The sequence below is a fragment of the Athene noctua genome, chromosome 22 (assembly GCF_965140245.1).
Source record: "Athene noctua chromosome 22, bAthNoc1.hap1.1, whole genome shotgun sequence".
Lineage (NCBI taxonomy): Eukaryota > Metazoa > Chordata > Aves > Strigiformes > Strigidae > Athene > Athene noctua.
In genome coordinates, this window is record NC_134058.1 from 3,760,424 (window position 1) to 3,772,772 (window position 12,349).

At 59.5% G+C, this 12,349-nt stretch overlaps 1 protein-coding gene across 4 annotated transcripts in view; it reads right to left on the reverse strand.

The window, feature by feature from the left end:
- Positions 1-12,349, reverse strand: part of AGRN (agrin) — a 124,549-nt gene that overhangs the window by 65,673 nt on the left and 46,527 nt on the right. The window contains exon 3 of one of the 4 annotated variants that reach the window (XM_074924753.1): positions 11,857-11,877. The exons of 2 other annotated variants lie outside the window; for them this stretch is intronic. In XM_074924753.1, the coding sequence (XP_074780854.1) occupies positions 11,857-11,877 (21 nt within the window). Of the gene's footprint in view, positions 1-12; positions 213-11,856; positions 11,878-12,349 lie in introns of those variants that run through there. One more of the 4 variants, XM_074924755.1, reaches the window with a different exon arrangement.

Consider the following 12,349-nt stretch of genomic DNA (forward strand, 5'->3'; position numbering starts at 1 on the left):
AGGAACACCTACAGTTGTTGAGGAAGAGCAGCACAGCAAATCCCAACGTCGAGGTGGCCAGGAGGATGAGGCAGATGTTGCACGGGATCATGAAATACCGCACCACCAAGGAGACCTTGTGCTGGTACAGCCGGTCCCGCTCCAAGGCCCCCGGCGCCATGGGGTACTGGCAAGCCGTCATGCTCCGGCCGTCACGCTGCGGGCCAAAGCTCGACCTGCCGCCGACCCATCCAAGGCAAAGTAGCCACAAATCTCACATGGATCCCTCTTCCCCTACTACCCGGTCGTCTTCGGCAGCCGCAAGACCTAAGTTTTCTCAGTGGTTCCCATCCTCCGCTCGCAGGAGGGAAGGACGGGCCGCAGGCACCCTCAGGAGCAAGAGTTTGTCCCCACATCTGCCATCTCCGAGGTGACAGCCCAGGGGTTGGGTCCAAGCTTGCTCCGGAGGGACATGCACAGTCCTGTGCTCAGCAATCCCTCTTCCAGCTCAGAAGGTGTCAATCCACACCTGCCCGCAGAAAAGAAACTAAACAACCCCAGGCAAAAAAAAAAAAAGTGCTGAGAGCTCAAGTTCTGCAGCCAAGCCCACCGGGACGGGGACAAGCTGCTACCAGCGTGGGAACGGTGGGGGCTGCCGCAGCCCCGCCGGGTGCTGGCTCCCGAGAGCAGGGCTGGGACAGAGACAGCGTGAGGGGCACCGGCATGGGACCACCCCTCTCAGGCTCGCAGCATCCAGATCCTCTCGGCAGGGATGGAAGTGGAGGGGAGTGGGGGGGTTGTCTCACCGCCCCGGCGGCGTGCGGCTGCCTCTCCGCTCCCGGCTTCCTCCGTTGTCCACGCGTCTCCTCCGGGGCTGGCACTCTCCACGCTCACCAGCTTCTCACCGTCCGGGTCAGATCCCCGCAGCTGAACCCCGGGAGCAGCCCAAGGGTGCTGCTCAGTCAGCCCACAGCCCGGGCGAGGGCAGGCGTTCCCCGTTCCACGCCAAGGCTCCGTTCACAGCCGCCGCACATCCATCGCCGCTCGGCTTCGCTCTCCTCCGGGGCAGCCGGTGCGCAGCACTCCCTCGCTGCCGCTTCTCCCCAAGCGAGCTGGGCGCCAGCTCTCCGGCCCCCTCGCAGCTCCCCGCTGAGGATAAAGGGGCTGTAACCCGGTTTAGCCCCCTCGGCGAGCTGCCTCCTCGCAGACCTCGCCAGCGGAGAGCGAAGCTGCCCGGCGTGGGCACCGTCACTGCCACGGTGATGGCCGGGACAGGCCGGTTGCCCTCCTCATGCCGCTGGGACATTCCAGCCCTTCCCGGAGAGCTTCCACCTCCCCGCCGAGCCCGGCATGGAGAGGCGGCACAGACACGGGTGACAGCGAGGGGAGCGGCGGCCACGGGTGGGCTGGGGATGCGGGGGGGGGCCGTGGGGGTGCAGCAGGGAGCTCGGACACCTAATCCCAGCGCCCGAGGTTCACCCCACGCGTGGCAAAAGGGCCCCGCAGCATCAGACAACAGAGCAAGGAGGGAAGGAGACCTGAGCCTGAGCGCCCGCCCCACGCCCCGAAGTTTCCCCGCCCGCTCCTCTGCCCCCCCCCCGAGGGGGGGGTGGGGGGAGTCAGCGTGTATTTGTGTGTGTCCCCCCCCCTTCTCCCTGCCAGCACCGGGGCTCTACGCCCGCCCCCTCGGAGCCGCGGGTCGAGCCCTGGCAAGTGTAGGGGGGGGCGAGCTCGCCCCTCCCGAGCGCTCCAACAAAGGGGAGGCGAAGGCGAACGGGGGCGGCGCGGCGGAGACAAAGAGCAGGAGGCGGGGGGTGAGGGGGGGTCGTGCTGCCCCGGGTCCCCCGGGAGATGTGCGAAGGCAGAGCGGGGGACGGGACCGCGGTGCAGCCCCGGGGGGGGTGGCGGGGATCACCCACCGGAGATGCCGAGAGGCGGAGAAACGGCTCAGGGCGGCATCGCCCCCGCGTGGGGTGGCGAGAGGAGAGGGCTGAGACCCCCAGGGACAGCGGCAGAGCCCCGCAAAGGGCAGGAGCAGCCCCCAAAGTTACTATTTTCTAGGATATTTTTTCTAGATAGAGGGAGGCACACCTGCACGGTGCAGCTGGGGGACACCCCACCCCAAATCACAGGGGTCTGGGGTGGAAGGGACCTTAAAGCTCATCCAGTTCCACCCCCCTGCCTTGGGCAGGGCCACCTTCCACCAGCCCAGGTTGCCCAAAGCCCCGTCCAACCTGGCCTTGAACCCTTCCAGGGAGGGGGCAGCCACAGCTTCTCTGGGCAGCCTGTGCCAGGGCCTCACCCCCCTCACAGGGAAGAATTTCTTCCTCATAGCTAATCTAAACCTCCCCTCTGTCAGTTTAAAACTGTTACCTCTCAATCCTATCCCCACACCCCTGATGACAAGTCCCTCCCCCCTTTCCCGCAGCCCCTTTCAGCCCTGGGGGGCCGCTCTAAGGTCTCCCCAGAGCCTTCTCTTCTCCAGCTGAACCCCCCAACTCTCCCAGCCTGACCTCACAGGGGGGGCTCCAGCCCCCCGAGCACCTTCATGGCCTCCTCTGGCCCCGCTCGAGCAGGTCCGTGTCCTTCTGCTGTTGGTGCCCCAGAGCTGAACCCAGCACTGCAGGGGGGTCTCACAGAGCGGAGCAGAGGGGGAGAATCCCCCCCTCACCCTGCTGCCCACCCTGCTCTGGGTGCAGCCCAGCACACGGGTGCCTTTCTGGGCTGCGAGGGCAGGTTGCTGTGCCTGGGAGAGCAGGGCCAGTCTGCGGCCACAGGGACCCAGCTGGAGCTGGAACCTACCACGTGTTGCTCCCCTCCCTGCCTACCTGGACACTCCTGCCCTAGGGAAGCCAGATGCCTCTGGTCACCGCTCTCCTTGGGCAGGACACTGCCAGCAAGGACAGGAAAGCTGGGCTGAAAGCCAGAGGGAGCTCAGGGCCAAGAGCCAGATTTCTTGAGTGAAGGTCCAGCGACGGGGCAAGAGCAAACAGCGGGGCAGGGCAGCCCTGCTACAGCCCGAGCAGTTACACCTGGTGCCCACAAGACAGGCTCGGGCTCCCAGGCTCTCCACAGCACCCTTCCAGGCTGAAGCCCCATCTCATGGCATCCCTGGCAAAACACACAGCTCCCGGGAAGCTGTTTCCCTGCCCATGGTATCGTGCATCTGGAGCGCCGTGACCTGCCGCCTGGTTTCTGAGGTACCATCGTGGTCCTCAGCACACAGGCTGAGCTCTTCCTCACCACGGAGGAAGCAAGCAGATCTGGAGACTAGAACAAAACCCTGTGAGAGGAAGGCCCTCTGGTTACAGAGCCACCTGAACACACGTCTGGGCTGATGACACACAGTCCCGCAGGCTCAGAGACTGGTTTATCATCCAAGCCATGGGACAGGAGGACTCTTGTGGCCTCTCCTGTCCCCAAGGTGCTGTGGAGGGGCTGTCTGTACTCTGCCACAGCAAGAAATGAATCCTCAAACACCCGTCCTGTGCTTGCAGGGCAAGATGAGCACCGTGGAGATGCGGCAGCAGGTAACCCCACTGCGGCCAAACTGGGAAGCTCATTGCAGAGAAGTTGCATTAAGTTCCTCCCGTCTCGCCCAGCTCAGCACCGCCCGGGCAGCTGCCACAGACAAGAAGGGAAGCTTGGCTTCCTCCCGGCCGTGGCCGGCAGCCACCACGCTGGCCCGTGGCTCAGCAGCGCTCCCTCCTCTCATCTCCTCTCCTCTCCCACTGGGACGGACGGGTGCCATGGCATCATGCAAGTGAGCACAGCCCTCTCTCCCTTGGGGAGATACCCCTCTGGCTGGGCAGCAGCATTCCCACCGCCCACTCCTCCAAAAAGCAACAACTTGAGGTGGGAGAATAACCCACGCTGGCGGCAGGTACCTCTCCCAGCCCCAGCGTGCTCTTGCTGTGCTGCCCCTCCTTCCCTCACCTTGGCAATCCGCCTGGAGCCCCGGAGGGACACACACTCACACACACACACACACACATACACTAAAGCTGAACCCACCCACTCTGTCCTCCAGCGGGAAGATGTGGAGGAGACTGGGTGGTCCTTCAGCAGGGCATCTCAGGCACCACCAGCCAGCAGGTTGCGGGGTCTCCTTGTGGGATTGGCACAAGCTGCCCTACAGCCACACCACGAAGCCACGTGGCTCCTCTCGGCTGGAAACGTAGGCTGGGAGCATCCTGGGTGTCCCAGCACCGCAGGGAAGAAAAATGGAGAAGTGAGTAAAGAAATCCAAGTCACGTCCCAGACATTGCTCCTCTTTAAACCTGCATCTCTCCCCCTCCTCCCCAGGGACTCGCAGAACATGATCCCAGCTTGCTGCGAGGCACAGGCTGCATCCTAACCACCCTGCCAGGGTTGAGCCCGCACGAGCAGGGTGCCTGATGGCCTCACGTCCAAGCAGTAAGACAGATTGGCATGCATGTCAGGAGCCGTTCTCCTCCCGACACACGCAGGGGCTGTGAGGAGCCCCTGAGAGACCAAGAGCTACAAGGGCTCAGTGAGAAACCCTCTTCCAAGTCATCTCTCCCAAGCAGACCCCTGCTAGGAACCCATCGCAGAAGCCCCCTCACAAGCAAAGCCTTCTTCCAGGGAGAGCGATGATGAGCCGGGGGAAACGGGCTCCTCAACCAGCACCAGAGGCTACGGGGCTGCCTCCTGGGACATGGCCCAACACCCCTCCCCTCACCAGAGATGAGGCATGAGGCCTGGCTGAGCAAGTTGGAACACTCTAGCAAGTGGGCAGAGCCCTCCAACCCAGTATTTTTCCCTCAAAGGGCAAGCTCAAGCCCCTGTCACTGCTGCCTCTAGTACCCTCCCCAGCTACCACAGCACCCTGGGAACCTATGGAGAATCACACAAGCAGCCAAAACCTTCCGAAAAAGTGAGCAGAGTGCCCTGACCCTCTCCTCCACATGGTCACCATGTGGCCAGCTTGGCCCAGTCCCGCATGCTCCTTGCTCTGCCTAGTCCTACATTCTCCTTGCTCTGCCCTGGGACACAGGTGCCAAACTCCTGCCCGATGCCTTCCCCAGGACACTGCCACACTGACACTGGCCCGGCAGCAGCCCTCTCCCCTCCTGGCCTGTTTCATCCTCAGGTAGAGCTTCAGAGCTATGCTCCCATGGCAATCCCAGCACATGGGGCTAAGGCTTCAAATAAAGAAAGGCAAAAAATCCCCAAAGGGAAGCGAGGCCATTTGCATCCTCCTGGGCACACACAAATCAGCCACAGCCACCGCCGGGTCCTCCCTATCTTCCCAGGTCTGCAAGGGCTCTGTCCCCTCCAGCCACTTTGGGGCAGCACCTCAGATCTGAGCAGCCTTTGTGTCCTGGAGGAGGCAGGTTCAAACTCCAGCACGGGCCCATTGGCTCATCGCCCTCTTAGGAAAGACAAACACTTCCACCTTCCGAGTCTTTCAGATGAGACTTTATAATCAGAAGAGCCATTCGCACTGGGGGGGCATCACACTTGCCTGGTTCATCCACGTGGGTTGTCATTTGTGTCTGTTATTGCCTCTGCTCCCCAGAGCTGGCTGCACGTGGAGACCCCCGTACAGCTCCAGCATTTCAGAAATGCCCCCATCTTTTTTTTTTTTTTTTTTTACACCAGCTACATCACGCAGGGACAGCTGGTCTCCTGCCCGCTCCCTCTGCCAACCGTGCCCACCACGCACACTCAGCCCTTCCCTTTATTCTGACACCAGCAAACGAAGGCAGGAAAATACAGCAAGACTTGACAAGGCGAAAGAAGACAAGAGAAAAGCCACTTTTGGTTTAGAAGTGAGCAACTCAGAAGAGCCATCAGCGAGCCCAGCAGCACCAAACGCACACCACGAGCTCCAGCCCACCCTGAAGTGGAAGGAGGTGGCTGTGCATGAGCTATAGGGACAGCTTGGTCCCCCCAGTACCTCTACATCTGGCTCAGTTGGACCTGGGACAGCCCAACCTGGCAGAGGGGACTCACCCCAGGGTCACACTGTGGCTCCAGAGCAGCCCATCCACTGCTCATCATCCCCCGCGCTGAGCAGTGCTGTAACACCCTCAGACACAGCTGCTATTCCTCTACTACAGGCAAGAAAACATTATCTTTAAGCTCATCCATATTCCCCCCTGCCCAGTTTTCTAAATGAGAGCGTTCAATGCATTAAGGCCTCCGTGTGGTCACCAGCCAGTTTAAAGCCTGGTGCCATTAATGGGTTTATTTCTGGGCTTTCACAGCGAGGATGTCAAAGCTGCTGCCAAAATGCAACGGACAGGCAGAAGGGGCTGGGCTGGGCGCGCTTGGCTGTGCTCAGCGTGGCAGGACAGTGGTTTTAGCCTCTTGTTTCTGAAACACAGAGCTGGCAGGAGACACGTACTCCATCTCGGGGCCTGGGCAGGCTCCAGGGCATCGGCGCCGGGAGCAGCAGGGCCTGAACACGCTGCCCTGACCTCAGGATGGAGGGGGGCTCACAGGCATCTCACAGGACCCCGTGCCCTCAAGCCACCAGTTATGTGGCAAGAGATAACACCAGTTTCACTTATTTTCTCCCCCCACTTCTGCCCACCAGATGCCAGATACCAGCCTTCAACATCAAAAAATCAGTGCTGCCTTGGGAACTGACTGACAGCTGTCAATCTCTCCCTCCTCTCCGAGCTAGAGGCCTTGCAGAAGCCCCCAGCTCCTGCTGTTGCCAGGCTGATTCCCCACCTGGCTCCCTTCTCACTAATCCTGTTTGGCAGGGAGCTAATTGGGATTTATCTGACAGCACCCAATGCCTAGAAAGCCATTTTGTGCTTCCTCTGGGGAGGGTGAAGAGGAGGAGGAGGAGGGAGCCTGCAGAAGGCGTTTGCACATTCTCCCTTCCCCATCCCCTCCTGCAGTTTTACAGGCTAATTACCAACATTAAAGAGAAAGGAGCAGGAGGGGGAGAAAGTGGGGATTTTAATTATTTCATTTAACACTTGGCAGGACCCAGCTTGACTCCTGCTGAGCAGCGCTTGGAAATAAAGAGCTTTTAAACCCTATCAATGGGAGATGGGGGAGCGGGTGTGGGAGATGGGGCTGGGGTGGCCAGGCTGGAGTGGAAAGGGGTGTTAATTCACACCACTCCTAATAAACAGCCGTGCCAGGCGGTGCTGGACAAGGGGTGCCTGGCTGCCTCTTCTGAAGAGGGAGGGGGTTTTCCCCACTTAATGACTTTGCCCTCCTACCACGCGACACCGGGCCACGCAGCTGTTTTCCAGATGTGCTTAAGGATGCCAGAGCGTGGAGCAGGCCACACGCACGTGCCCTGGGGAATACAGGTCACCCTCTCCCAGCACCGCAGGCCCTTCTCCAAGCTGTGGGTCTACACGAATGCTGCACTGCAACTGCAAGATATCTCCTCTGTTAACAGATGTGCCCCCCGCAGAGAGCCCACACCTCTTCCACCTAGCCGCCCGTACCCAATGGTGAACGGGTTTTAGGATGTCTGTGCCTCCACCCTTAAAAAAGAAAAAAAATAAACCAAGGTTTGCGCGCAGAACTTGGTGTCCAGAGTAAAAAGTACAGGGCTGCTGCCCAAAAGCAACACTGGGGAGGGAGGTGATGCAACTCAGCGCTAAGCCACACAGCTCCTCCTGCTCCGGCCAAGGAGCCCCAGCACTCTTTGCCCAGCCCTGCCCTCCTCTGCTTTCATGAAGGCAAACTGCTCACACTAACTGCTGGGCTCCCCTGGCCCCCTGCGAGCCCAGCTTGGGGGCTCCAAATGAGGCAGCCTTGAACACACAGCCCGAGAGGACTTTCCAGACCAGAGCTGGGGATTTCACACCTTCAGTGGCCACTGCCTCCCTCCTCACTGGCTCCTGGGAGAGCCACGCTGCTCGCTGCGCTGCCAGGACTCGCACATTCTGGATGCTGAGAGCAGCACCCGGCTCAGGGAGAGGCGAGCCAGGGCGATGCTGGGACCTCGAGCCTGTCCCCCTGCACTCTCCCGGTGCTCCAAGGGTGCGTGGGACAGGGGGGTGCAGCAGCAGAGCCCCAGCCCTAGGGCTGCAGGGGATCCCGAGCTGCATCCCGGCTCCTCCAGCGGGCTCACACCGCCACCTGCCGCTCCCGCCAGCCCAATTCCCACCGGCAGGAACGTCGGGCTCAGCACCGCAGCATCCCCGCGTGGAGGGGACGGTGTCAGCGCAACGTCAGGCTGATGAGGAAGGGACGCCTCTGCCTTGCTGGGGGGCAAACAGACCTTTTAAACACTTCAGGGGGCTACAGTTTGCCCTGAACTACATTGTCCTGTGGCTAGTTTCCCCAAGACAGCATCAACTCCCTGCCCTAAACCTTCTTTGACTACTGGAGTGGCTGAGAGTGACTCGTCCAAGCTTTCAGCCTCTCTGTGTGATGAGTTGGCTGAGCTGTAAGACATCACTTCTGCCAACCCTCTTTCAAACATGCACCAGTTGCTTTGCAAGCTGATGTAAAGTTGTTCCTCTGCAAGAGGACGTGAAGATCAGCTGGTGTTGCAGAGTTCCCCAAGGATATAACAACAGGTAGCAGGGGGAGTGTGCAAATAGGAAAAAATAGTAGAAAACAAATGACAACACAAAACTTACTGCACATTTCTGGAGCAAACACCCAGCAGGCTAAAATTAGCGTTTATCACTGACATTCTGGATACCTTCCCATCAAAAAAGCAGCTCTCACCAGAGTCCTTCCAGACAACAAGTGATGTCCCTCTGCAGCCAGGGTGGGGGTATACCTCATACTGGGTCTGCCTGAAGTTAGGGCACTGCCAGTAACCTCATACAGACCTCAGAGTCCTAAAACCACATCAGCAGAGCCCAGCTACTGAGAAAACACATGCCAGTGAGAGCCAGACATGCAGAGAGCATGAAAGCAGAAGTACAGCTCACTAAAACTCCCCAATTCCCACCCACCCCGCCCAGCACTCCGGGAGTTGAGTAGCAGCAGTGGGGCGATGTGGGCATGGCCAGCACAAACCCTGAGCAAAGGTGAGATATCCTGAGAGAACAAGTATCATTTTGCCATGCCGGCTGTACTAAGTGCTGCAGGCAGAGGGAGTGCTGGGAGCAATCTTCAGGAAAGGGCCCACCAGCCTTCAGCCTGAGCTGCTCTAGAGAGCAGAAGCTGAAGAGCCAAATGACAGAGCTCTCTGCCATCTCCTCCCTGCCAGGGCTCCGCAGAGAGCAGTGGGTTTGCCCCCAGTTCAGCCAGATGCCTCACGCTGCTCCCCACCCTGAGCCGGGTTACACCAGCCAAGTGCTCTCACTGCACCTCTCCCACGAGTCGTCCGGCCACGAGAGCCTGCAACGGTTAGAAATCAGCCCTGCACTCTCAAGTGATGCAGCTCTGTGCCAGCCAGCACCAGCACCTGCCAGGGAGCAGCTCCAAGACAGGTCATGGCTGTGTCCAGCACCCACCACAGAGCAGAGCATCAGCTCCAGGCCCTGGTCTAAGCTGTCTGGTGCAGCAGAGCTTTGTTAAATGCTTCCCATAAAGTGGAGAAACCACAAAGAGCTGTGGAGTGGTGTGAGAGAGGCCTCCTAGGAACACAGAGCCAGACTTACCAGGCGCAGCATCATCCCCTCCTGCGGTAGCAGGGGAGGACACGCAGCCCATTGCCCAGCCCTGCAGTGGTGGTGTTCAGACAAACCCAGTGCAGGCTGTTTCCTTGGAGAGAGCGAAAAAACCCACCCTGAGCTACACAGTAAGGTGAAGAGAGCTCAAGCACATCACTAGAAAGGAAACACACCCAGCAGAAAATGTGTGCTTACACGTGCCCTCAGGGATGGGAAAGGCAGGGAGAAACCTAACGGGAAGGAGCAGAAGGGAAAGCACCAGCTATGGCCCTGCTGGGAGGGGGCTCGCAGGCACTGCAGAGGGGCTTGCATGTTGGTCAGGGGCATGACGACAGGGTGCGGGCAGCCCCGAGAACCCAGACCCTTCTTCTCATTCCCACCTGCTCTCTGGGAGAGCCAAAAGCAGGCGGCACCCAGCTATCCCGCTGCCAGCCACACACAGCCCAAAGCCCAACGTTTGTGCTGGTGTCACAAGCAGTGACCAGCACCCAGTCGGGAGGGGCTACTGGCCACAGCAGCCAGCACCCAGGAGGGGAGCGCAGAAGGATTTCTTACTAGGAAAGGCGCAGGGCTGGGTTTGTGCGTCTCCGGGCTGAGGCACAGGAGCTGGCAGCCAGCAGGGGATGCTGTCGGCTTGGAAAGCTGCTCTTCTCACTCCTCCTGGACCCAGAGAAGCCCAGGGTCCAGGCCAGAAGCAGGCGGTTTTCAATAAAACTTTTATGTCCTTCTGTTCCCTTTCCAGCGCCTTTCCAGCAAGGGCACACTTCCAAGCAAACCCTTAGCCTACCCCTCCCGAGCTGCACAGCATAATCTATATATTATACATAATGAGAGGCACAAAACAGGGAGGCAACACAGCAGTCATTGCTTTAAACCGCTCACCAGCCACAGCTGGTCCAGTCCTGGTGTAACTCCCTTTTCCTCGGTTCAGTGGGGTTGACACAGCCAGTCGCAGTGCCCAGACCAAGGCTGGCTGAGCTGCCACAGCTCCGTCCCACCCCACAGCGCACCAAAAAGCCAACTGCTCATCCAACTAAACCTGCGGGTCAGCAGTGACCCTAAAGGTCTCAAGATGCAGGCAGAGGAGCAGCCCCAAATCAAAGCTGGTGCAGAGAAGCGTTTTGCTATCTCTACACCCAGGCCTGCCCATGGCAAACACGGACCTGGGACCTTTAGCCACAGCCTGGGCCCGCCGGACCACCGGCCCGAGCCAGCCCGCAGATGTGCACAAAGGTTCGTGCACGCAGTGGGAGGGCGTGAGATGAACTGCCAAGTCCCGTCCACATGCCAAACGCTTTCCTTACATACGCTCTGTATCCACAGCCACCAAACAAAGGAGCTGGCCACGAGGCTGCCGGGATGCCAGGATTCCCAGCACCAGGGATCACAGGGAAGCGGGCACCCAGCCAGGCTTCAGCCGTGTACACCGCACACCCTAAGGGCTGCTCTCAGCCAGGGCACACACACACGGTTTGGTTTCATGACCAGGATCCACTGTTTAAAACAACTGTCCATGAGGACGACAGCTGGGGAAGGGATGAGCCGCCACCACTGACACAATGCAGGGCAGGCGAGGCGAGGGGACCAGAGGAGCAGGGACAGGAACACCTTAGGGGCTTTAACCCAGGTCCACACTTCACTAGCTTTTGTTAGAAAGATGCCCAGAAGACTTGTCTGTGGCATATTTGCCCCCCACCTGCAGCTTCAGAGCTCAGGCAGAATGGGGAGGGCACACACAGCCTCAACCCTCATCTGCCCTCCTGCATTAAATATATCAGGTCCAGCAAAAAACCCCCCAGCCAGGTCAAGAGGCAAAGCCCGTCGGTTTTACCTCCTGTATGAGCTGGGACTGCTCTCCCCCACCCTCCCCAGGATGCTGGTGAAGGTGAGAGGCTGAGGATGGAGTTGGAAATGAGGCAAGCACTAGGTGAGAGGTGTCCTTAGATCACAGTTTCGCACCCACAGCACTCCAGAGGCTTGGTGCCGCAGCAGCCATCGCTCGCTTTGGGCAAGGACAGTCGCAATCCAATTGAGCCCAGGCAACAGTGTCGGGCTGGGCAACGTGGAGGCAGAGGGGAAAGCAACTCTTCAAACTGTGATCTAAAAGCAATAGCTCCCTTGGAGGTGAGTGCACACTCTGCAGCCAAGAGGCCGTGGGGATGGGTGTGCCTGTACCCGCCTCCAGAAGGTTTCTATTGCTCCAGCACATCCTGGGTGGATGGAAGAATGACACGGACTAGCCAGCGAGTCTGATGGTGGATGGAAAAAATGGTATTTTTTTGCATGACACACCACCACTTACCAGCAAGAAGCTTCCTATGTTCTTTAGAAAGCAGGGGAGGGGGAGGAGAAAAAGGAGAGAACAAAACAGTTAGAAACAAGAAAACAGACAGCTGACCCAAAGCTTTCCTGCCCTCCCCCAAGCCCCCTCCTCCAGTGCTCCACTACTGACACCACCTGGGGCAGCTTCCATCCATTTCTTCCAGCCCTTCCCAGGCTGGATCAGGCCCTAGCTCCCAAATCACCCCAGAGGATCGTGGCTGGGTTGCTGGCACCTGCATTCTGGGGATTGGAATTCCTTACCCCCAGCCCAGCAATCCTACACCTCTCACAGAGGAAGCAGGAGAGAACCAACAGCTCACACGTACCAGATGTGGGTGGTTTTGCCACATGTGGCAGGACCCAAGGGGTGGCCCAGGCACCAAACTGTGCCCCTGGAGACCCACACAGGGTCTGGGGCTGGGAAGGACCAGGCGCAGAGCGGGCAGCACAACCGGCACTGCCACCTTCGCTTG